Below are 26,808 nucleotides of genomic sequence, written 5' to 3' on the forward strand. Positions count from 1 at the left end.
CCCCCAACCGATTTGATTTATACCAGTGTGATATGATAAAATTATGGAAACTTAGTGTTTAACATTCTGATTATGATTTAGAACCCCACCAGAAGAAGTGACATTAAATATTTGGTATGTTAGTAATATATCTGTTAGTTTCTCCTCAAAACTGTGAGATTCTCAAAGGTGAGAGGCCTTGTTTTGTTCATTTTTGTTTGCCAATCTATCACCTTTGTATCCCAGCTACCACGTTGCCTTGTACATAAGAAATAATTAATTAATATTTGTTAAACTGAATTAAATGATTAATCACAGATGGCAATGGATAAACTTTAACTTTTCATATAGAATCTCTTGTATTGGGTCATAACTTTGTGCCAGATAAATTATCATATGCCCAATCAGTAACCAAGAAAGCCCATATATAGCCCAGAAGCCACTATCTCACTTATTAATCCTGTAGCATGGTCCCTGGTTTATTCAAAGTATCTATGTATACCTCTATGGTAGGTGTCAGTCTTTGTTGTTAATGTCTTGTAATGTGGTTCACTTAAAAGCTCTTACCCATTTGCCACAGGTAATGATCAACTATTTTCATGCTAGAACATACTGTTAAGACTGAGGTGTATGTCTGTATGTATAAACTCATCTGGAGTGTGATGTCATAAAGAAAACATTTGTGTTTATCTAAAATACATTGTAGAGAGCAATTTGATACATTTTTCTTGTACTTTACATGATATAAAAAACACCAAATGTATCAAACTCTTGTGAGTTTTGTACATCTTGTAGATAAGGGATAGGCAAACTTTTTCTGTAAAGAGCCAGATAACAAATATTTTAGGCTGTGCAGGCCATGTAGTCTGTCACAACTACTCAACTTTGCCATTGTAGAGTGAAATGAATGAGCACGACTGTGTTCCAATCAAACTTTATTTATGGGCCGGGTGCAGTGGCTCACACCTGTAATCCTAGCACTCTGGGAGGCTGAGGCGGGTGGATCCCTCGGGGTCAGGAATTCGAGACCAGCCTGAGCAAGAGCGAAACCCCATCTCTACTAAAAAGAGAAAGAAATTACCTGGCCAACTAAAAAATATATATATAGGGGGGAAAAATATATATATATATATGTATATATATATATAAAAAATTAGCCGGGCATGGTGGCACATGCCTGTAGTCCCAGCTACTCGGGAGGCTGAGGCAGTAGGATCACTTAAGCCCAGGAGTTTGAGGTTGCTGTGAGCTAGGTTGATGTCATGGCACGCACTCTAGCCTGGGCAGCAGAGCGAGACTCTGTCCCAAAAAAAAAAAAACAACCAAAAAACAACTTTATTTATGGACACGATAATTTGAATTTCATATAATTTTTATGTGTCACTAAATATTATTCTATTTTTTTCCTAGCCACTTAAAAATGTAAAACCATTCTTAGCTCATAGCCATATAAAAACAAGGACAGGGCAGGATTTGGCCTGCTGGCCATAGTTTGCTTACCCCTGATATAGACCAAAAAAGTGATTGATTACATTTTCTGCCTTTGTGCCGTTTTGAAGAACTGCAGTTGTGCTCTTAACATCTTCATTCAGTGTCAAAGTATTTTTTGTTCTGTTTCTGATTAGTAATGGAAAATAAAGGATTAAGGCGTTAGTTTCAAGTTATCTGGCAGTCAGGGTACACCTGACCTGTAATCTAAAATATGTACTATAACCACCACAGCACCCTGTCTCTGCCAGTTTTCCAAATTGCTCTGTGTTAACTGTGGTCTTATATTCAGTGATGATCCCAGCTGCCCTCTTTGTTTTGTTTGGTTTTTAAGCGCCCACCTCCATTTTCCCCTAAGGAATAAAGAAACAACAATTCCCAAATTTACCTTCTCTTTACTCAAATTTTAGAGATAATGTAATGAACATGGCAAAGAAAGTGCAATGATTTTTATTCAGAGCTTTTGTGTTTTGAGCAGTTGTATAAATTTATAATTGAGCATCTAAGGAAAGCATTTTAGAAGGGTGCTTCTTTCTAATTATTACTTTCAAAATAAAGAGATTTCTCGGAGGGGAATTCCCTAATTCACAGCCTCTTTGGGGAGTATTGACCAGTAAGTCAGAATAAAATAAAGTTACCTTCTTTTGGAAGTATCTTTGTTTCCTATTTGACATGGTTGTATGCTGAAGGATTCCTTGATCTGTAATTAGCTTGGGGAGGTACTTTTTTTTTTTTTTGAGACAGAGTCTCACTCCGTTTCCTGGACTAGAGTGCCGTGGCATCAGCCTAGCTCACAGCAACCTCAAACTCCTGGACTCAAGTAATCCTCCTGCCTCAGCCTCCCAAGTAGCTGGGACTACGGGCACATGCCACCATGCCCAGCTAATTTTTTTCTATATATATTTTTAGTTGTCCAGATCATTTCTTTGTATTTTTAGTAGACACGGGGTCTCGCTCTTGTTCAGGCTGGTCTCAAACTCCTGAGCTCAAACGATCTACCTGCCTTGGCTCCCAGAGTGCTAGGATTACAGGCGTGAGCCACTGCGCCTGGCTGGGTACTTTCTAATGAATCCTAAACGCATGTTCCTTTCAGTTACCTTGTCCAGGATCCTTTAGCTCTGATACTTGATTAAACAAGTTGTTTATTCATTAACAGTTCAGCAAGATATTTGAGCCTAAAGAAATCTGCCAAAGAACCTATCTTTTGGAACATATTCTTTGATACTCTTCTCGTTATTATTTGCTCTATTAATATGCAAATTTATGAATAAATCTTACTGCAAATCAGATTCTGGTTACTACTAATCATTAAGGAAGGAGGAGCCAGTAATGCTATACATAGACACCCCTTAATCTCAAAAAAGGAACCTCTGCTTCAGCTGATCAGCAAGAGATGGCTGTCAGCCAATCTTCTAGAAAAGTTCTGTTTTTCCATATATTCACTCTTCTCTATGGCCCAGTAATTGTGTTTTGCTTAGTCCTAAGACAGAGACAACCTACTGATATGTGTTCAGTTCTCAGAATATTGTTTTAAATCACCTTTGAATCCATTTGACTACACCAAATTTTAAAAAATATTTTTTTCTAACCAATTTAATTAGTCACTACAGCACATGTAATTGTCACATCTGTTAGAAGCATTTTAACGTGCTGAATTTTTTAAAGTACTGTACAAATTAGTAGTTATTAACTATCCAGTATTGCCACTCTGATCATATTGAAGAGTGAAGAATGGAGTGGGTGTGGATATGTGGGTGTGAGAAGAGCTTGTTCCTGTAACATGGGATTGACAGAAGGTGTTTCATTTTATCTCTTCACCTTGGGTAAACCTCTTATCTTAATCTCATAGTTCTAGATTTTATTATATTATCCAGGTGATTACTTAAAACCAACACTTCACATTTTAGAGTAGTCTGTTTACTAGCTCAAAGTATGTACCCTGTGATCTGAGTAATATAATAAAAACTTTGTTGTAGTTCTCCAAAGCCACATTTCTTTTAGGAGTTTGTTAAAAATGTTAACACAGAAAGCCATTTTCATTACTATAGGATTTTTCAGAAAGAGAAGATATAGCTAGTTAGTATGTAAAAATAGTTTTCTGTTGTATTTGTTTCTGTAGAATCAAGGTAACTGTTTTCAGGATATCAAATTGGAGCATAATGTTTTTCTTAAGTGCTTATTATGACTTTAATCACTTTTGGAACTGGGACTTCTGTGAAATTCTGCCAAACAAATTTAACTTTGTTCCATCCTAAATGATCAGAGTTATTGTACTGGTTATAGTTCCTTCTCTCTATCTCCATCCCTCCACCCCAGCCTTTCATAGTATAATGAAATAAAACTGACCACCAAAGGTTTCTGGTCTCCTAGGCATGTTTAGTATAACCTTTAATATTTGCTCAAGCACTTCCACTTCTATAGATCTGTTCAGGTTTGAGAACACTCATTTGATTGTGGAGTCCTTGCTGGTGAGTGCAGTGTAAAGGCAAAATTTTCTATTACCTAATAGTTAAAATTTTGCATCAGGCATGGATTTTGAAGTTGTTTGCTTTTACATTCACCTGTTCTGGGGATAATCTAATAACAGCACTGTTTAGGAAATTATATAAACTATGTTTGAAGGATAATTGTCATTGGCAAATTTCATTTGCTGTCATTTGGGAAAGGCTGCATTTTAGAGTTTTTTCCTATAATCAATTTTATCAACTCTAGTAAAAGCCAACATCTTCCCGAATAAGCTCCTTTATCCAGATTTTATCCAGATGTAATCTTTATATACCAGAGAGTAGCAGTGAACCATGAAAATGACTCTTGAGTTTCATGGAAATGCTAGTGGGGACTACAAGGATGTATTTCTAGCTAGGGACCAAAAGCATATAAAATTAAAAAAAAAAAAACAACAACAAAAAAAGAGTGAGGGAGGGTATATCCAAGACAGAAAAATTAAAATGAAAAGAAATGTATTACATGGTAAAGAATGGCTCACTGGAGGGGAAAGATAGAATTTTTAAATCATCTTTTGCTAGCCACATGGTTACTCTGTTGTTAGTTTATCCCCATCTTGAGTGTTTGTGATTCTAATGTCCTTTTTTTAAACTGCTAGTGGCCTGAGTTTTCCACTGAAAATGTACCGAAAGTATTATTTATCTAGCTTTTGGGGGTGGGGGACCAGGGAATAGTTTTCCTTTTGGAAATTTTGTTCTTCTTTCTTCATTTGTTTCCTTTTTTGGCTGAAGAATGGGCTACTACTGCTTGACTTGTCATCTTTATGTGCTGTTTACACATGGCTTTTGCAAAAGAAGCCATTCCACATCTGATTTATCTTTTATTGCAAGTGCCCATTTGAAAGCATTTGTTTTAACTTAAATTTTTTTTTTAAAGTCACCAGGTTAATGTTCTTACTGATTATTATGCAACCAAGAAAAATGCAGATATTAATTTTTCACAATAGGAAGGAGATTACAAATATTTATATTAATATATAAAGACATATATTTTGCTTTTTAGAGCTTTTCCTCTCGGCATTTAAAGCCATTCTTTTCTGAGATACAACCTTGTCATGTTTTGTGAAAGAAAAGAATATAGAAACAGAGCACTCGCAATTAACTGATCTTATCAGGATTGGATTCTACATTTTTTAGTTTGCATGTTCTAGACCGTCTGGGAATATTATTTAAATTCATTGCTGATAATTTAAGTGACTATAATATTTATTGTTTACTTCAGTTAAGAACCAGGAGCTGGACTCTTCTGCTGGGTATCTTCCTTCTGTGCTTAGCAAGATAACCTCGATTCCTGCTGTTCTGTGGGCATTTGCAGTGCAAAGCATTTCTTACTGGGTTTACAAAGCAAGGGTAATGTGATCTGTGGGTGTATGTGTGTCTGTGCACCCCTCACCTCCCAATCCCACTGCTACCCCTGTTCACTCCCTTTTTCTTATCAAAACTTATTTTTTAAAATCAATACAAACCTTATTTAAACAGTCTAACGAATCCCTTTTCCCTGACGTATAGAAACATTGGTAAAATTTAATGTAGTAACTTTCCCTGAGATATTTGCATTTCAAAAAGCCACAGAGTCATTGCAGAGATGATGGTGACATGACAGAGTTGATCATACCATTAAGCAGTACTTACAAGGCCAGTCTTAAGTCTTATTTTACTTGACAGAATGGCAAAATAAAATGAAGAGAATGTGAAAACCAATGGTAGTTTAATACATGTGGTGAATTGGGGGATTACATTTATAAAGTGACTAGAGAAGTAATATGCTAAATCTCATACTCTCTTTTTGAAGAAAATTTAATAATTTCAGGAAGCAAGTGTGTGGGTAAAAACAATACAGAAAGATCAGCTTTGAGGCTCAGAAACAGCAGTAAATCTATTACACTTTAAAATGGTTGTAAATTTTGTGAATAATCAGAAATATTCTTCCTATTTTCCTTATTAACAGATAGTATATATTCCAAAACTAGCCATTATAAATGGCCTAATTTAGTGTTCTTCCTGAAGATCTTGGCTTAGGATTATTTATTAAGTATCCTCATGTGTACCTATTTTAATTCGCGTCTTTTATCATAGTTTCTTCAAAATTCTGGCTGGTGATGTATAAAATATAATGAGGACCTGGTTGAAAACTTGCTAACAAAAACTGAAAAGAAGACCAATTTCAGTTAAATCTATAGCGTTGGCCCACTTCAGGTGTTTAAGAAACTTCCATGTAGGGACTAGATGTCTTTATTGTTCTAATTTGTGTTTCTTTGCAAAGAGTAGTATTTTAAGAAATATAAATCATTCTGGATGTGAAGTATGATAGTGTTGATCTATTGTATATATGTCATTAATCTAAAGTTATTGTTCAAATCAAGTTCTGGGATACTTTGATCTTTAGTATTTTGTTTTCCCAGTTGCTATTGTGACTTTGGCAAGAGACTAATAATTTTCTTTGAGTGTCTTCACTGTTTCAGAGGCAGATATCTAAGAAGAAAACCTACTAAGGAATTTAAGTCACAGATGCAACCACATTTTTAATTCACGTTCCTGAGAATATCCCTGCCACCTCTAAATCAGAAAACATTAAATAAAATACAGTGAAACTAAAACTTAAATTTGAGCTATTTCTTTTCCATGACATATTTAAGTCCATCATCACTGACTTGGACTTTAAAAACCAACTCACTAAATTACCAAGGTTTAATATTATATTCTAAATTAATATTGTAAGAGAGAATTTTTATACTATTTACCAGTTACTGACATTTCTTCAAATTCTTTCCCTTTTTTCTTTTAGAAACCTATTATGGTTTATTTTTACTGTTTTTAAAATCTTGGAGAACATTAAGGATTTATCAGCACTTTCTTCATAAATTGTTTACCAGACTTTTTTTTTTTTATTTCTGCGTATTTTGGGGGTAACTAGACTCTTTACATTTTACAGATCACATAATTTTTTATTACAAAAGTAATACATTCATTTTAGAAAGGTTAGGAAATAGAGAAAAACCACAAAGAAAAAAACAAATTGCTTGCAATCTCACAGTTATCAATATTGTATTAATAGTATACATCAAGATCTTTTTCATGTGTGTAATTACTAGGAAAATATAGTTTTTAAATGGATAAGAAATAAAACAAAGCCCATTAACAAGAAGGAGGGGTTAGTCTTTGAAGTTAGCATTTTTACCTTCTTCCCTCATTTCAACATGTAATCATGGTCCTCAGATGAAAATGCGTCTCTAAAATCGCATGGCAAGCTTTGGCAATGCATTGAGTGTTCTTTACTTGGTTTTTATCTGCCTACCTAGGATTTTAACATTTATAGAAGATAAAATGAGATAACAGCAGGTTTTCTGATTCTTCTTAACAGAGAAAGGAGTTATTTTTCTGTTGTCACTCAAAGGTGAAATTGGTCTCACTAAATAGGGAACAAGTAACTTAAATGTGTGTTGGGTAAAATTACTATTAATACATAGGTCCTCCCGAAAAAAGTTATTTAGCTCTTGCTTATATAGCAAAATTTTAGAAAGATTTTCAGGATATATTTTCACTGTGATCGCTTAGAGATAACATAGTCTTGTAAGCATAACTGTGTTTTTTTTTTTTTTTTTTTTTTTTTTTTTCTTTTGAGACACGGTCTCAATCTGTCCCTCAAGCTGTACTGCAGTGGCGATACCATAGCTCACTATAACCTTGAACTGGGCTCAAATGATCCTCCTCCTGCCTCAGCCTCTTGAGTAGCTAGGACTACAGGCATGTGCCACCATGCCTGGCAAATTTTTTTTTTATTTTTATAGAGACAAAGTCTCAATATGTTGTACAGGCTGGTCTTGAACTCCTGGGCTCAAACAATCCTCTCGCCTCTGCCTACCAAAGTGCTGGGATTACAGATGTGAGCCATCACACCTGGCCTGTGGTTCTTTGATACTCTCTTCAAATATGTAAATCCCTTACTTTCAAAAAATAACTTGAAAGGAAAAAAATCTCTGGATTGCATTTAGAGTGATGGTAAAATATCTGTAAAACACCTATATCCTGCTCTTAATGATGTCTGGGATCCGTAACTCAAGAAAGGGACAACTTATAACTTAAAAAGACACATACATACACAGGATTTGATGATCCTGAGACATGATACCTTTGAGTAAATAGTTTTTAGGGGAAAGCCTTTAGAAAAAAATCCCTTGTTTTCTTCCCCAGAACAAAGAAAATACTGAATTATCATACTTTGCAGGAGCCATTGACTTTTTAAATGGAACTGAGAATCTTCAAATACTGTTTCTTTTCAACTAAATATTTGTCTAATATTCTTCCTTTTCGTATTCTTGAAACCAACCGGATATCATTGCAGTACCTTCTGTAGGCAGCTGGTCTTTCTATTGTAGCATCTTTCTTGTTATAGATCCCTCATCAGTTCAGGTAAGCAACACCTAGATTAACACGATTGGATCACATTAAGTCTCAGTTTTGCTTTTTTGTCACTGGATGGTTCAGATACAGCCATAAATCAATTTATATCTCTGGGAAGATCCTTTTAAAGTTTCCAGGCTAATTAGGTATGTGCAGTTGTACAATCTTATATAATCCAATGGCCCTTGCTGATGGTCATAGCCAAAGGCAACAACACTGTCAGTTAAAATTCTGCACTGATATTATATGCCAAATTCTGGGTGTCTTGTGTCACAGAGACTTTATATCTTCTTCTGGCCAGAGTCTTTTCTTCTGGTTTTTCAGTCTTCTTATATTTAAAAATATAGTGTCAGCCACTAAGAACAGACTCTGTTAAGGGGACTTTGGACAATTATTGTACTTCTCAAAGTTAGAGTCAGGTTTAGTATGTATTCTTTTAAGCATAATGGGACCTGTGCTTTGGTCCTACCTGAAATACCTTCTGGTGCCATGGGAAGAAGATGGGCTTTAGAACTAGAGATAGAACTGAGTCTAAACCCTAGTGTCATCACTTACTAGCTCCAAGTTGCTTAACCTCTCCATTTGTTCATCTATAAAATGCAGATAATGACTACTTTATAGTGAGTGAGGTTCTAAAGAATTAAGTGAGAAAATGAGCTAAAGTGATGAGCGCAGTACCTGGCACATGGTGAACATGCAAAAATATTATTAACAATTTTCTTCTTTTTTTTTTTTTATTTTTTTTTTTATTTTTTTTTTTTTTTTTTTGAGACAGAGTCTCACTCTGTTGCCCAGGCTAGAGTGAGTGCCGTGGCATCAGCCTAGCTCACAGCAACCTCAAACTCCTGAGCTCAAGCGATCCTCCTGTCTCAGCCTCCCGAGTAGCTGGGACTACAGGCATGCGCCACCATGCCCGGCTAATTTTTTTTTATATATATTTTTAGCTGTCCATATAATTTCTTTCTATTTTTTTAGTAGAGGTGGGGTCTCGCTCTTGCTCAGGCTGGTCTCGAACTCCTGAGCTCAAACGATCCGCCCACCTCGGCCTCCCAGAGTGCTAGGATTACAGGCGTGAGCCACCGCGCCCGGCCAACAATTTTCTTCTTATTTTACTGATGGAGGAGAATGCTAGACTAGACAATGGTCTGTCTGGTCAAGTGAGCCACTGTTTATGTTCTTTTTAAGCAACTACAAAGCAGATGATCTCAGGTCACCTGGATTTATTTAATATACCTTCGAAGTTTTTGCTGACTATCTATTATGTACCGTGAGACATGGTAAGTCCTCATCCCCTAAGGAGCTCATAGTCTAATGGAAAAGATAGACAAATGTATCAGTAATGACTGGGTACAATGAGAACAAAAGAGGAGTGGTATTAAACATGCTTTAGGCAGCCAAGGGAAAACTTCTAGAAGAACTGGTACTTGAGCCAAGCTTGGACTTCTAGGCAGAAGGAACAGTGTTTCCAAAGGCACAGAAGCAAAAGAAAGCATGTTCTTTTCTCAGAACTGCAAATAGTTTTGAATTAATGATGAAAAGGTAAAGGTACAGCAAGATTAAGCTAGAGAGAGAGGTAGGTGTCAGATTTTGAGCTATTTTCTGTCTTACTAAAGATTCTGGACTTTAACCAGAAAGCAATGAAGAACCACTGAAGGGTTTTAGACTGGAAAATGGAATTTTCAGTGTTCTGTTTTAGAAATAAATATTTTAGTAGCAGAATAGGGATACATTCAAGGAAGGCTTGAGGTAAGAAAGGAGGAAGGAAGAAAGGAAAGAAAAAAACTGTTGAGGGCATTCATAGTGATCTGAGTGAGGCATTATGAGAGTTTGAAAAAAGGTATAGTAAACGTGAGAATAGAGACAAGCAGACAGATATGGGAAATATTAAAGCAGAATAAAAATGACTTGATTATATAATCTCTGGGAGTTGACAGATGAGTGTAAGGAAGGCATTGAAGATGACTCTTAGGATTATGGCCTGGAAGACTGGATGGATGATGGTGCCATCTACCAATATGGTAGAAATGACAGAGGAAGTTGTGGTGGGAGGCCCAGGCAGCAGCAGAGATAAGTTTAATTTAGGGCATGTTCCATTCTACATGCCTGGGAGGATGTTCAGCAAATAGTTGTCTATGTTGTCCAAGAGAGCTGGACTAGAGAGATTGATTTGACCATATGTGAGGGCTATAAACGGTAATCCAACCCAACTATTAACAGTTTTCCTTTTATTTCTAATAACTAATACATACTAGCTCCTCAGTAAATATTTGTTGGGTTGAAATTACTGTGGCTACAGCTTTTACCCTTGGTCTCTTCTATACATGCTTTGGTAAACAAGGTCGATCTATCCAGTTTTACTCGGCAGTGGGCAACTTTGGGTCAGGTGATGTTGGCAATGTTTAATTTGGAAATAGCTTCTTAATGACAGATGATCACTTATCACTTGAGCTGGCTGATACAAAATTGGCTCTTACTTGATTATCTTAGGTATTTTCCTGATTATTAATCAGTCTTCTCAGTTGTAACAAAATTATTTGAAGAAGGCTTGAAGTTCTTCTCCATGTGAATAGATTTGGATATGCTATTCACAATACTAGGGTTAGCATATAGCAATTTGAGAAAGCCTATTTGTTTATGAACAGCTGAACTATTTTTGGACAACTCTATAGCAGCTTGTCCGAATCAAGTGGTAAGATAAGTACCCTGAAAAGTAGTACAGCATGTTAATAACATAGCAACAAATTCATTCTAGTGTACCCCAGGCTCTAGAATATTATATGTGTTCTGCTAATTGGTTGGTTGAATTTAAATAAATTGGTATGGTAGAATTTAGAATTTATAAAGTATGGCCAGGCATGATGGCTCACACCTGTAATCCCAGCGCTTTGGGAGGCCAGGAGTTCGAGACCAGCTTGAGCAACATAGTAAGACTCCATCTCTACAAAAAATTTTTTTAAAAATTAGCCGGGTATGGTGACACATACTTGTAGTCCCAGCTACTTGGGGGGCTGAGGCAGGATGATTGCTTGAGGCCAGGAATTTGAAGTTGTAATGAGCTATGATGATGCCACTGCACTCTAACCTGGGCAACAGAGTAAGGCCCTGTCTCAATCAATCAATCAATCAATTGTGAAAATTTATTTTAAAAGAATAGTTTACAAAGTTTTTTCACATACACTATGTTGTTGTATTTGATACTTAGAAACCTATGAGTCAAACCAAGTATTCTCATTTGAAATATGAGGAAATTCATGTATACTCTTGGCAAGAATATTTTATGTATCTCAGATATATTTGCAGATAGAGACAGCTTTGTTGTCAGTCTCTCAATTCCATCTTTCATGTCCTAAGTCATATTCATAATCAGCCAGTGAAGGATCTGCCTAATCTGAGTTCAGCTGGTGCCAGTTTGAAATGCTCTTGAGTTGCATGTTTTAAGATGGCTTGGGAGCAAAGCTGGCCTGAAGTTCCTGAATGCAGTGTCTTTCCTTTCATTAATAGAGCATTGGTTTATACTCATCACAGTGGAGGCCGGTTTACAAGTTAAGGAGCAGCAATGATTTTCTTATACATGTAACATGACTTGAGTACTAAAATGTGTAAGCTGGTCCAAGCTATGTCATTTACTCCAGGATTACCGTCTTAAAAGAGTCCCTTTCTGTTATTAAGTTTCTATGTGGTATGTATTAATAATATGGCCAAATGATCTGACCAGGATTTTAGGCCTAAATGGCTTATTTACAGCTTTCTGGTGAGCACATGCAGGTGTTACTTGCCATGACATTGGCTTCTGTTAGGTTATTCATTTTTCAAATGACTCATATTCCTTTCCTACTAGTGTGAATTCCTTCTTCCTTTTTTCCACCTAGAGCACCTTTCTTTTAACTTTAGGAATAGGTCCATCTACTGTAATGGTCTCTTCTCATCCATAATCTCTTTGATGTACAGTCATCCTTAGGTATTTGTGGAGGATTGATTCCAGGACCTCCCCTGGATACCAAGATCCATGAATGCTCAAGTCCCTGATATAAAATGGCATAGTATTTGCATGTAACCTATGTATATCCTCTGATATACTTTAAATCATCTGTAGATTACTTATAATACCTAGTACAACGTAAATGTGATATAAATAGTTGTTATACTATATTATTTAGGGAATAATGATTAGAAAAATGTCTGTACACATTCAGTACAGATGATTTATTTATTTTTTTGTTTGTTTATTTAGAGATAGGGTCTCATTCTGTCACCCAGGCTAGAGTGCAGTGGCAAGATCACAGCTTCCTATAGCCTCAAACTCCAGAGCTCAAGAAATCCTCCTGCCTCAGCCTCCCAAATAGCTGGGACTACAGGCGCATGCCACCATACCCAGCCAATTTTTTTATTTTTTATTTTTAGAGACAGGGTCTTGCTATGTTGTCCAGGCTGGTCTCAAACTTCTGGCCTCAAGTAATCCTGCAACCTCAGCCTCCCAAAGTGCTAGGATTACAGGTATGAGCCACTGTGCCAAGCCTGAATATTTTTGATCCATAGTTGATTGAATTCACAATGAGGAATCCACAGCTATGGAGTGCCAACTGTACTTGTTGTAGAACTATTTTTCCTGTAGTGTGAGGCATTTAGCCCAGGAGGGAACTCTGTGCGTTTCCAGGATTTATTTCTTCGGAGGTTGGAGGTAGTGTGTCATTCATCTATGAAGAAATACATCTCAGCTGCTGGATCATTTTTATTCTGTTTACAAAGAAACATTTCACTATTTTTGGTATGTTTGATGCCATGGCAATAATTGGAGTAAGTTTATGCTGGATGTACTCAACTTCTATCTCCCTGGCAACTAGTCTAGATTTTAGCTTCTCCCTGAGGTCCTAGTGTGAGGATACAGATGGCTTGGAGGCAGTAAACATTTTTCAACCTTATCAGGCTCCTCAAGAGTATGTTTTGATTGACTCATAAATTGCCTTGTATCCCATGCATAGTAATAAATTAGGTATTTAGAAATGGCAAAGTAACTCCTTTAAGTAGGAACAGAATATTATATACAAGGAAGAGTATAGGATTACAAAGTGCTCAGTACTGTGTAAGGTGCATTGAAATTATTTCTCAGATTAACAATATTATAGAAATATGACCAAAATGAGGTTGGAATTGCTTAAGCTTCTACTATGTGTAGTGAAGAGCAGTTCTTCCTTTTAACCACCTTAGCAGCCAAGATTCTTGGTTTATATTAGTATTAATATGTTTGAAGTTTCTTAAAGATCATACTGATTCTCAGAGTTCACGGTATTTCCCCACTTACTCCTAATCTTCTTGCTTTTGTATGTGTTCATTCATTTGTAGAGTATAAATGGCATTCGCACAGAGGAGGTGGCTGTCGTGACAAAGGGGCCATCTACTAATCCAGACTCTGAATGGGAGGGCCCCAAGCAATCGGTAGTTCCTAGTAAGAGCCAGATGCCCACCCCGTCGGAGTCACCACAAAGCTTTGCCTTTGGCTCCGTCTCCGTAAGCAGCAAGGAGACAGAAGAGAAGGAACAGGGGGCAGCTGGCGCTCTTGATATTAAGGAGATGCCAAGAGGCCCAAATGGGGAATGTATAGGAATGGAGGAACAGGCCAGTGCCTTAAAGTTCTCAGTAACACCAGCTTCCTGTCAGCTGCAACTTGGTGAAAAAAAGTCAGAGAATAGTGAAGAACCAGGAGAGCTACTTGGAAAACAAAATGGATCATTTCTTGATTCTCGTGTGGGTAACCAGTTCCCCACCCTCATTCGAAGTTTCCAGGTAGTAACTGATTTGATGATGCAGGTCTAATGACTGTCTTTGGCAGAGGGCCAGAATCTGTCCTGTGGAGGAAGTGGTACTGGTGTGGTGAGGGTAGTGGCCTCCCTGCTTTTTTCAAAATCACAGAGTAAAATTAAAGCCTTTGAGTGCTACAAACAAGTTCATTCAGAGGAATTAATTCCATGGCTGGAAATGCTTTCTCCCCTGATGACTTAACAAGACTCCTAGGAGTGAACTCCAGCTATTTATCTTTAGGAAGCTGGCATAAGTATGTTCACCTCTTCCTTGCTCAAGTGAGGGCTATGGAAGGAGGTGAATTTCGGAGACTTCTATGGTGAGGAGCCTCTAGTGTTCTGAGATCATGCTCAAAAAATTCAAATACCCTTAATTAAAGTGGCAACTGATTTTAAAATGAGATCTGAGGCCCCCAATAATAATTTATATACTGCGGCCACATCGTGCAGCCCACCACTCCCACTGACTCCACTCACAGGGGCTTCCAGGATCATAGGCTCTAATTTCCTATGCTAAGGTGAATGGCTACTTAACCTTATCACAATCAAATGTAGTTTTAGGTGATTTATAGTCTTGGGGAAGGTGAGCAGATGGACAAAAAGGCCTTTGATATTCCACTAATGCTCATTCTTCTGAAATTCTGAGATTTAATCACCAGGTGGTGGTAGAACTGATTTTTTTCTTTCCAATTTTCCAAATATTGTTTCTTCTCAGTAACTCCAAAGTGAATGTCTGACATTGATTTGAAAGAAGTTAATGAATTCCAGAGTAATGCATTCCAGTGCCATTGCTGTTTCATGTACCATTTGTATTTAGTGGAGGAAATGTGGCTGATTTTCTTAATTATAATGGTACAGTCACAAGGACAAATAAAAGTGATTGCTATTTGGCAAATAGTTTTATATTCAAATTCGGAAGGTCAGTCTGAAATGTCTTATATCGCCAATCGTAACTCTCTGATCTTATAGCTTTCCATTAAGCTTGTGAAAGTGATTATATTAATGCTGCTTTTTAATATCCCTCATGATTTGACACCTTGTCATGGCTACTTTGGAATAGTGTCCAAGTCTTGGGCACCTTTGGAGATTGAGCTAGCCCTTTGCTTGATTAAAGCTACACTTTCATCAGATCAATGTCAGAAGATTACTTCTCCACAGCCTTCAGACGGACTCTGGTAACTGTTTCTTTACTGCTTCACAGCCTCCCCTGGTGAAGACTCAAACTGTCACCATCTCAGATACTGCCAATGCTGGGAAAAGTGAAATCCCAACTAAGGATGTTCCTATCGTCCACACTGAGACCAAGACCATCACTTACGAGGCTGCCCAGGTAGGACATGGTTTGATTCTTCAGAGCCAAATACTAAAGTAAGCACAGCAACCTTTCTTCCCAGGGTTTCTAGTCATTTGCTGCAAATAATCCCAGGTTTTTCTGGGGCAGTTCTTTTTAGAAGAGATTACTGAGGCCGGGTGCGGTGGCTCACGCCTGTAATCCTAGCACTCTGGGAGGCCGAGGCGGGTGGATAGCTCAAGGTTAGGAGTTCGAGACCAGCCTGGGCAAGGGCGAGACCCCGTCTCTACTAAAAATAGAAAGAAATTATCTGGCCAACTAAAATACATATAGAAAAAATTAGCCGGGCATGGTGGCGCATGCCTGTACTCCCAGCTACTCGGGAGGCTGAGGCAGTAGGATCGTTTAAGCCCAGGAGTTTGAGGTTGCTGTGAGCTAGGGTGATGCCACAGCACTCTAGCCCGGGCAACAAAGCGAGACTCTGTCTCAAAAAAAAAAAAAAAAAAAAAAAGAGAGCTAAGGATGTCCCAAACTATTAAAAGCAAAATTGTCTTGGATCTGATTGCTTATATCCACTCAATTCACTTAGGGAAAGCAGTCTAATGTAATGGTTAAAAACATGGGTTTTGGGTCAAAAAAACCTGAGTTCAGGTCCTAGTTCTTCCATTTACTAACTCAGAGCCTTGATCTCCCCTGCCCATGTTAATATCTACCTCATGGTGGTGTTATGAGGATTTAAGTATTTAAATTTTTGTTACATCCTATTGTTAGTAAAATTTCTCTTTCATTTTTGGTAATCTGAATGAGCTAGAGTTGATTTATGTTGAATTATTTTTCTTTTTTTAATTCACAGAAGCCAAAAGTAAGAAAAATCTATTCCCTCTATAAAATGAGCTGTTAATTCATTCCTGCAACAAATATTTATTGAGTATTTATATATTAAGCCAAAGCAGTGTACAAGGTAGATACAGTCCCTACTCTCTGGAACTTACATTCTAGTAAGGAGAGACAGACAATAAAACGCATAAATAAATTTGTAAATAAGTTTCGGACAGTGCTAATGCTAAAGAAACTGAAATGGCGTAAATAGTTAGACAATATGGGATTCATGAAAGGTTGCTACTTTGGGGCTAGGATAGTCAGGGAATTCCTCTGTGAGGAGGTCACATTTTGGCTGAGCCCTGAATGATGGGAAGGAGGCAGCCATGTGAAGCTTGGGCTGGGTGCTTTCACATAACTCCTTTCAGTTAGTTAGTCTTCATATCACCAGGAGCTAGATGACATTATCTCCATTTAGGAGACAGTGTAGGTTGGCAGTTAAAAAGCATGTGCTTTATGGCTGGATGCAGTGGCTCATGCCTGTAATCCTAGCACTTTGGGAGGCCAAGGTGGGAAGATTGCTTAAGGCCAGGAGCTCAAGGCTAGCCTAGGTAACATAGCGAGACCCCCATCTCTACAAAAAATTTTTAAAAAGGTAGTCTGGTGTGGTAGCATGCACCTTGTAGTCCCAGCTACTCAGGAACCTGAGGCGGGAGGATCGCTTGACTTGAGCCCAGGAGTTCGAGGCTGCAGTGAGCTGTGATCGCACCTGTGAATAGCCACGGCACTCCAGTCTGGGCAACATAGTGAGAATCTGTCTCTAAAAATAAATGAATAAATTTTTTAAATGAAATAAAGCAATGATTTTGGAAGATGATTCCTAAAGCTGTGTGTTGAATATATTAAAGTAGGGGGAGGCCTAGAGACAGAAATATGACTGGGGCAGGTCTCGGGAGATTCTTCTGCAGAACTGAAGTGTAGCCTGAGGAAATGAAAAGAAAGACATTATGTCAATCAAGAGAGAGAAATGAGTGAGTAGGACTTCTCAGTGAAGGGGACTAGAAAATAAAGGAATGGGAAATTACTCCTAAGATTGTGCATACTGTTAGCAGAGGATGTAGGAAAGAATTATTTGCATATGGGCAGGAATCCCTTTAAGTTGTCATTACCATGGAAACAACCTAAATGTCTGTCAGTAGGAAGCTGGTTAAATAACTTACGGTACATCCAAGTAAGGTAATTCTATGTGACCATTAAAAAAGCTTCTGATGAGAACAATGTATGTGATAAATTGGTAAGTGAACGATTATGGTGCGCTATTGGGTGAATATACCCATTCCCTCCTCCCCCCTCACCTGCCCGACAGCCAATGAATGTTACTACTATACGTGCACATGAGTGTTGATCAGTTAACACCAATGCTACACATCCGATAAAGGGCTGATAACTAGAATCGATATAGAACTCAGGAAAATCAGCAAGAAAAAAACAAACAACCCTATCAAAAAGTGGGCAAAGGACATGAACAGAAACTTTTCAAAAAAAATTTTTTTAATGGTTCAGAATAAATTGTTTTAAAAGTTAGAGCCAGGCAGGCGTGGTGACTCACACCTATAATCCTAGCACTCTGGGAGGCCGAGGTGGGAGGATCTCTTGAGCTCAGGAGTTTGAGACCAGCCTAAGCAAGAATGAGATCCTGTCTCTACTAAAAATAGAAAAAATTAGCCAGGCGTGGTGGCGCATGCCTGTAGTCCCAGCTACTTAGGAGGCTGAGGCAGGAGGATCGCTTGAGCCCAGGAGTTTTTTGAGGTTGCTGTGAGCTAGGCTGATGCCACGGCACTCTAGCCTGGACAACAAGTGAGACTCTGTCTCAAATAAAAAAAAAAAAGGAAAAAAAAAAGTTGGAGACACACTGCCCAGAGAAGCCCGTGTGGTTTGTGTGTGACCCCTACAAAACAGGGAAAACGAAGCAGTGATTTAAAAATATCCTAACATGTAAGAGAAACAAAAAGGCAGCATGATGTGCTAACAGGCTTTAAAGTTAGACTTGGAGTTAGATTTTGTAAGCACACAGGCTTTGGAGTTAAGACTTGGATCTTAATTATAACCCTTGCTAGTTTTGTGACCTTGGGCAAGTCACTTAACCTCTTTGAGCATTAATTTTCTCTTCTGAAAAATATTTTTATAGAGTTATTGAAATAAGGATCTTGTTTGCCTGGCACATGGTAGCTATTACTATATTATATTGTTAAACATCTATCTTTATTTCATTTTAACCAGTCTTAAGATAGCCAAAATGCAAATTGGTTTTTATTATTGACACCAGATGATGGGGAAGAGTGTTGATTTCAGAGTCAGATTTCTTGGGTTCATACTTGCTCCATAACCTACTAGTGCGCAGTCAAGTTATTAAATGGTTCTGTGCCTCAGTTTCCTCATTTGTAAAACGTGGCTACATAGTTCTGCCTCATAGGGTTCTTGTGAAGAATAAATGAACTAATGTACATAAAATGTTTCCAAAGTGCCTGGCACATAATAAGCACTAGACATTTATTTGTGATTGTTGTTATTTATTTATTTACTAGAACTGTTTGTGCTTTTGTTTTTATTGTATTACCTGACAGGTAAGCCCAAGTACCAGTTTTTTATTCATTCACAATCCCCGCACTTTGGGAAACATGGTGAGAGAAGATGGGGAGCCAGAGTAGAGTTTATTTTTATTTTTATTTTAGAGACAAGGTCTCATTCTGCCACCCAGGCTGGAGATCAATGGCGTGATCATAGCTCACTGCATCCTTGAACTCCTGGGCTCAAGCAATCCTTCCACCTCAACTTCCTGGGACTACGGGCACATGTTGCCCTGCTCAAATAATTTTTTTAAAAAATTTTGTCTCCCCATGTTGCCCAGGCTGGTCTCAAACTCCTGGCTTCAAGCGATCTTCCTGCCTCAGCCGGGATCCCAAAGCCCTGGGATTATAGGGCATGAACTACACTCCACCTATAGAATAGGAGTTTTTTATTTGTGTATATGTTTGAAGTAAAGTTTACATACAGGGAAATGCACAGATTTAAGTGTTCAATTTGATTGGCTTTGACAAATGTCTACACCTATGTAACCAAAACACAATTAGGATACAGAACATTTCCATTACTCCTGAAACTTCCTTCATAGCCTTTTCTATTTTTTCTTTTTATTTATTTATTTATTGAGACAGAGTCTCACTCTGTTGTCCAGGCTAGAGTGCCGTGGCGTCAGCCTAGCTCACAGCAACTTCAAACTCCTGGGCTCAAGCAATCCTCCTGCCTCAGCCTCCTGAGTAGCTGGGACTACAGGCATGCGCCACCATGCCCAGCTAATTTTTTCTATATATATTTTTAGTTGTCCATATAATTTCTTTCTATTTTTTCTTTTTTTTTTTTTTTTTTGTAGTAGAGACGGGGTCTCGCTTTTGCTCAGGCTGGTCTCAAACTCCTGAGCTCAAACGATCCACCCGCCTCAGCCTCCCAGAGTGCTAGGATTACAGGCATGAGCCACCGTGCCCGGCTCCTTCATAGCCTTTTCTATTTGGTTTCTACCCCTCTAGGCAGCCACTGCTCTGATTTCTATCACTACAGCTTAGTTTTGCCTGTTTTGGGACTTCATGTAAATAGAAGTATACAGTAGTAACTTTTGTGTCTGGCTTCTTTCTGAACATGTTTTTTAGATTCACCCATATTATGTAAATCAGTAATTCACTCCTTTTTATTACAGAATAGTATTCCATTGTATGAACATACCACAATTTGTCTATCCTTTCATTTGTTGATGGACAATTGGATTACTTCTAGTTTAGGGAAAATATTAATAAAGCTGCTATGAATATTCATGTACAAATCTTTTTGTGAATATTTCATTTGTTTTGGGTAAATACCTATGAGTGCAATTGCTGGTTCATAGGATAAATGGATGTTTAACTTTGTAAGCAACCTCAAAGTCACAGTACCATTTTGAGGAAACATTGGTTAGAGGATTAAGGGGAAGAAGCCCCATGTGGGGAGAGTCTAAGTAGGAAACCATAGCAGTGTCTCCTCCATCTTTCACTTTCTTCAGAGACAGAAAGGAGAGTAGAGGGAGTGAAGTGCATGGGAGGTGGAGAAAGATAGACACAGGTTTATAGAGGAGGAGCTCTTCAGAATGGTTTAGCCCTCCTGGCATGCAAACTTATATTCTGATAACAATTGATAAAGTACTTCTATTTCTGTAGTTTCTTTGTATCTTCAAGATAGTGCTACAGTGTAGGCAGAGCACATATTACAGTTTTGCCTTTTATAAATGAGAAAACTAAAGCTCAGAGAAGTCAGAATGACTTGCCCAAGTTCCCACAGGTTACTGAGCTGGGATCTAAACCCCAGTCTTCAAACAAGAAGTTTCTTGCCCTAAGTCCTAGTTCAAACACCTGTTAGCTACAGAGCTTTGAACAAATTAACCTCTCTGGATCTGTTTTCTTAACTGTACAGTGAGTATAATAAGTACCTACCTCAGATATTGAGAGGCATAATTGAGGTAACAGTTGAATTTTGTGCTTGGCATATAGTAGAAGTGCAATAAATATTAGTTGAGTCCGAATCTAAGGTAGATGAGTGGTATTGGCTGAAGAAAATTTTAGTGAACTAGCTAATAATATACCTGGTACGATGGCAACATGTGTACAAGACTTGAGTAGCACAATCATGTTCTCTCTCTTTGGTTTTGTACACATTCCTACCTGGTGAGGAACCCAGCCCAGGACTCTGTTGCTTCCTAATACTCTTCTCCTCCTGCCCTGCCCCTAATATCTCACAGTTTTGGCTCAGTGAAATGTGTTCCTGTTCATAAAAATATCAGAGGCCTGTGTTTATAATACAAATGACTTTACATAAAGAGGCAGCGGAAGATATTAGTAACCTGACACATTTTTTGCTGAAGAGTTTTTTATGAAAATATTACAATTCTCTAAATGCCCCTCTGAGACAGTGTACATACCAGTACCAGATACTGTACAACAGGTCACTGTTATCTGAAAAGCATGTTGCAATAGGCAGGCTCCGTCCTCCGAGTCCAGTTTGTTTCCGTCTTGGCGGTGGGGCTGTCAGCAGTTCTAAGTATACTGACAGCCCAAATGGTTGCTGACAACTGTTCTCCAGGCTGAGTTTGGCCCCTGCCAACCATCTCTCTTCCTTTTTGCTAATATTGTTTCTCAGCCTGGTCATAATATGTTGTTTTGGTGACGATATAGTGAGCTCTGGAGAAACAAGTAGCCCCAGCCCTTGTTCTCTGTATAGATTAGTTGGGTGGTCTGGCATTTTAAATACTTTAAAACCCCTCCTAATACGAAGGATCCCTTTCAATAATAGTTTTGTTGTCAAAAATATCATTAACACATTTTGCATATTTCTGCCACTTTCCCTTAAAAGAACATATTTCTAGGCCGGGCGCGGTGGCTCACGCCTGTAATCCTAGCACTCTGGGAGGCCGAGGCAGGTGGATCGTTTGAGCTCAGGAGTTCGAGACCAGCCTGAGCAAGAGCGAGACCCCGTCTCTACTAAAAATAGAAAGAAATTATATGGACAACTAAAAATATATACAGAAAAAATTAGCCGGGCATGGCGGCGCGTGCCTGTAGTCCCAGCTACTTGGGAGGCTGAGGCAGAAGGATCGCTTGAGCCCAGGAGTTTGAGGTTGCTGTGAGCGAGGCTGATGCCACAGCACTCTAGCTCGGGCAACAGAGTGACACACTGTCTCAAAAAAAAAAAAAAAAAGAACATGTTTCTACCTCATTTTTTCCAGTGTCTTACATCAACCTTTAAAGAAGATAGCCTGAGATTCCTTAGCCCCTTAAGCCCCAGTAAGGACCTTATCCAGTTCTTTCTAGAAAATTCTACCCTATGATTCAGAACCTACCCATGCCTTAGCAACCAAGAGTTTACACCTTTCCTGCTGTGGATGGTTTGTAAACAACAGATGATAGAGAGTGCAACTGCCATTTACTAGTTTTGAGTCCTTGGGCTAATCATTCATCTTTCTGAGCCTGTGTTTTCTTAACAGGGGTGCTAATAAATCTCTGCCCTTTCGTAGGGCTGGTATGAGCATCAGTAATGTTTTGAAAGGCATTTGTGAACTATAAAATGCTGTGCATGTGTGTAGCTATTGTCATTCTTGTTGAACCTGTGGCTATACTCCTGCCTCTTTCTGATCTATCTCTTGTCACTGACCTAATACTAAGGAAACTACCCATCCAACTTGTTTAGAAGGAGCTATGTTTCCAGGAGATTGATTTTATTTATTAAGAGGTCACCATAAGGGAATGAGATTTTTGCATCAGAATGAACAGCTGAAGAGCAACCTGCAGCCTGCAACATTTGCCCACAAGGCTTCCTGAGGGGCTTGATGACAAGCTGTGCTTTCTTCTGCAGACTGACGACAGCAATGGGGACTTGGACCCAGGAGTTTTGCTGACAGCTCAGACCATCACATCTGAGACCACAAGCAGCACCACCACAACTCAGATTACCAAGGTAACAGCCAGCTAGAACCTCCTTATGGAATCCAGGGGCATGTTGTGCTTGCTGCCACCTCTCTGCAAGAGGGACCGCAGTCCATAAATAAAGGTTTTCAGCTGCGTCTCTACTGAACCAGATTAATCTGAGTCCCCGATGGAAAATCCCTGCTGCTTTCCCCAGCAATAAACCTAGGGAGAGCCTGAGAGTATCCCTGCCTACCTCATAGCCTCATGAAGTCATGTGTTGTTCTTCCTTACACATCTGCCTGTCTCTCTGGCCAGTGAGTCCCCTATCTGGCTGTGACAGTAAATTTAAAAAGTCAGCTTAAGGGCAGGTATTGTTGTTATTATGCGACTATATCTTACAAGCCAAAAATCAGAATTCTGAGTCTGACAGAGAATTTTTATGTCATGTCCAGGGTCAAGGCCATGGGAACTATAGTTTGGATGCTGAAATAATAGAATTATTAGATTATGGTTTATGGGAAGCAAGAGCGATTAAATATCTAATATTGGAACTACCCTCAGAAAATCAGAGGCAATCCATGTTTGCTTGTAGCATGAAAGGAAAATGCATTTTTTTTTATAGGTAAGAAATCTAGGTTCTTTTTTTTTTTTTTTTTTTTTTTTTTTGAGACAGAGTCTCACTTTGTTGCCCAGGCTAGAGTGAGTGCCGTGGCGTCAGCTTAGCTCACAGCAACCTCAGACTCCTCGGCTTAAGTGATCCTACTGCCTCAGCCTCCCGAGTAGCTGGGACTACAGGCATGCGCCACTATGGCTAATTTTTTCTATATAGATTTTTAGTTGTCCATATAATGTCTTTCTATTTTTAGTAAAGACGGGGTCTCGCTCTTGCTCAGGCTGGTCTCAAACTCCTGACCTCGAGCGATCCACCCGCCTCGGCCTCCCAAAGTGCTAGGATTACAGGCGTGAGCCACCGCGCCCGGCCGAAATCTAGGTTCTTGACCAACCTCTGTCGTCAACACACAGATGACTGAAAGCCAGCTACCTAATGTGTCTAGACTTTGGTTTTCCTCATCTGTCAGGAAAGGAAACCTACCCACCCTCAGATTATTTGAGAATCTTTTGGCATCAATAATATGAAAAATGCTTTAAAATACAAGAGCCCAATTTCAGGCTATGTGACATATTTATTCATAGTCTTCTGATCTTTTGTACTCCTGAAAACGATCAAATAAAAATATATAGGAGACAAACAGGGAAACACCTATTTGGTTTACTTGCTGAATTTTTGTGGTGTTTGGGAGGAAGGAAAAAGAAAGTAAATAAATAGAGAACTGTGACTTTCTGTTTAACTTTATAAAGACTTTAGCAATCCAAGGGAGTTTTATGTCTAGCCAAGATTTTGGACACGTGTGTCAGAAAGCTGTCCTATTCACTACCCAGCAGCAGTTAAAATTTGGAGTGGAGCTTTCAGAATAATCTTTGCTGTTTCTTTTTTGTTATATTGCTGATCTCCTATGACCTCCACTCTTTGGTTCCAGACTGTAAAAGGTGGGATTTCAGAGACTCGGATTGAGAAGAGAATTGTGATCACAGGAGATGCTGATATTGACCATGACCAGGTGGGAATGCTGAGGAGATTGTGGGCATGGGCGGGGGAGGGGGGGGTCCCTGGGCAGGAAGACTGCCGGATACAGGAGATTGCAAAGGATACCTCTGCCATCTTCATCCCCAAAACGCCTCCTCAGCTGCTCCAGCTCTTACTTGAGAGAATGAAAGTATTGAGGCCTGTGGGTTGTGGGCACGGACTGAGGAAGCCAGGAAGTGTAATGGAAAGAACATGGGCATTGGACTCAAAGACTTGAGTTCAAATGCTGAGTCTTACTATTATTCTAGCTCTTAACTCTTTGGGCCTCCATTTCCTCACCCATAACAAGGGGATGATAGTGTCTTCCTCTCGAGGTTGATGTGAGGATTGAGTGAGATACAGGGTCTGTGGCCTGTGGCACATGGTGGGCCATTTACCACAGTAAATGGAGCTGTTGTTACCGGGGCAGGATAGTGTGCCTAAATGTGTGCTAGATGATATCGAAATGAAGGGCAGGTGTGATCCCCACCTCAGTGGGCCTTAATAGCTGGGGAGACAACAAGGGGCAGCAGAGTGTGATGGACAAGTTCAGGAGACTTGAAACTTGCTTTCTGTCCTAGATCTGTCACTAACTTGCTGTGTGACCTTGGGCAAATCACTTTACCTCTGATTTTTTCCCTCTCCTAAAAGAGAGTGGGTTGATCTAGATAATTTCTGGGCCCTTCTGAGCGTTAAAATTCTATGTTTTTATGCTAATTAGGTGCTAATTGTGTGCTACAAGCAATTAGCAAATAATAAGGTCAGGATTAATGTTCCCAATTCTCTGCTGGGTGAGGTTAGAACAGTAAAGCTGCAGAGAAGAGGGGGTGGAAGAGACTGCATGCAAGTGCTTCTGGAATCACTGACAGGATTGCTAGAGCAATAATTCTGTGGCCTTTCTGCTGCTGTGCTGAGTGTCTTTTAAAAAAGAAAAACCGAGCTGCAGTGCTGACAGTTCCCTTGGTATCGGGGTTCGGACTTACAGCTGAGAATACTGGGTTCAGGGTCCCAGAAACAAGACTGCAAAGCCCAGAGGGGAGACCTCACAGCCTGTTTGCCCAGCTCAGTGGGTCCTGCTGCATTAGGAGCCTGCACCCACCTGCCCAGTCTGGGGTGACCGGAGCCCCTGCTGTGTACTCCATTTGCACGAGACAGCAAAAGCAAGGGGATGGGGAAGGGGTTTGGCGTTCGGAGTGAGACAGACTTGAGTCAAATCCCAACTCTGCCACCTGCGGGTTGTGTGCCCTTGAGCAACTTATATGACTTCTCTGAACTCTAGTTTTACCATCTGTAAAATAAAGATGGTTACAGGTTTCTTCCTGGGTTGTTGTGACAAAAGGACAAACACACTTGATAGCTCAGAGAGATTCTCCAGTGTCCTTCAGTTCTTCTAGGTACTAAGGGTGCACGGAAGGGACAAGATACGGTGAACTCTGCCTGGGGAGGGAGGCACTTTAAGAAGGACTGTGGCCCTGGCGTGGTGTCTCATGCCTGTAATCCCAACACTCAAGCTCAGGAGTTCGAGCCCAGCCTGAGCAAGAGCGAGACCCCCGTCTCTACTAAAAATAGAAAAAATTAGCCAGGTCTGGTAGTGCACACCTGTATTCCCAACTACTCAGGAGGCTGAGGCAGGATCGCTTGAGCCTGAGAGTTTGAGGTTGCAGTGCGCTATAATAATGTCACTCTAGCCCAGGCAACAGGGTGAGACTCTGTCTCAAAAAGAAAAAAAAAAGTGCCGTGAAGGAGAAGCTGTGCGGTGCAGGCTTTCATAGAGAGTCACCAAGGGGAGGGCCTGAGCTGGGCCTGAAGTATAAGCAGATGGGCTGGCAGACAGGATCTGGGAGGATAAACAGGGCCCATAGAGGTGGCAGTTCCAAGAATGCCTTGCATGGAGCCAAGAGACCAGAAGAGGAATTTTTCTTCTTCCATTGTCCCTCCTAGCGATGGTTCTTAAGAGCCAGGGTGAGCAGTCAGCTGGTCAGTTCTAGCTGGGGTCCTTTTTGATGAGGCGCCTGTAGGCTCAGAGACTCACAGCCCAAGGAGAGTGGTATCATTGCTCTCCTTTGACTTTCCCTCTGCTCTTTTTAGCTTTTCTGCAATAATCAAAACTCCTCCAGATGCTCAAACGGGCCCCACCCAAAATTAAAAAGATAGTGTGATAAAGAGGAAAGTCTGCTAGACTTGAGTTAAAAACTCTATTGCATGACTTACTAGCTATGAAATAATAAGCACTTTATTTAACCACTGAACTTCAGTTTCCTCATCTATAAAATGGAAATAATACTATCCTAGTTCATTGAGTTGTTGTAAAGATTAAATAAGTACTGTATGCTGAAATAAAAAAAATTAAAAATAAATAAATCATTGACATTAAAAAAATAAAATTCTTTAAGACATTGAGTTTAACAGCTGCTCTAATTAC

General features: G+C 39.3%; 1 protein-coding gene across 14 annotated transcripts in view; it reads left to right on the plus strand.

Annotated features, from left to right (window-relative positions):
* The window catches only part of EPB41 (erythrocyte membrane protein band 4.1), a 193,597-nt gene that overhangs the window by 162,102 nt on the left and 4,687 nt on the right, over positions 1 to 26,808 (plus strand). For 7 of the 14 annotated variants that reach the window (XM_069479660.1, XM_069479661.1, XM_069479662.1 and 4 more), the window contains 3 exons: positions 15,369 to 15,497; positions 22,710 to 22,811; positions 24,301 to 24,381. In XM_069479660.1, the coding sequence (XP_069335761.1) occupies positions 15,369 to 15,497; positions 22,710 to 22,811; positions 24,301 to 24,381 (312 nt within the window). Of the gene's footprint in view, positions 1 to 13,712; positions 14,154 to 15,368; positions 15,498 to 22,709; positions 22,812 to 24,300; positions 24,382 to 26,808 lie in introns of all 14 variants that reach the window. The other 7 variants (XM_069479669.1, XM_069479666.1, XM_069479654.1 and 4 more) reach the window with 2 other exon arrangements.

Source organism: Eulemur rufifrons, chromosome 8 (genome assembly GCF_041146395.1).
Source record: "Eulemur rufifrons isolate Redbay chromosome 8, OSU_ERuf_1, whole genome shotgun sequence".
NCBI lineage: Eukaryota > Metazoa > Chordata > Mammalia > Primates > Lemuridae > Eulemur > Eulemur rufifrons.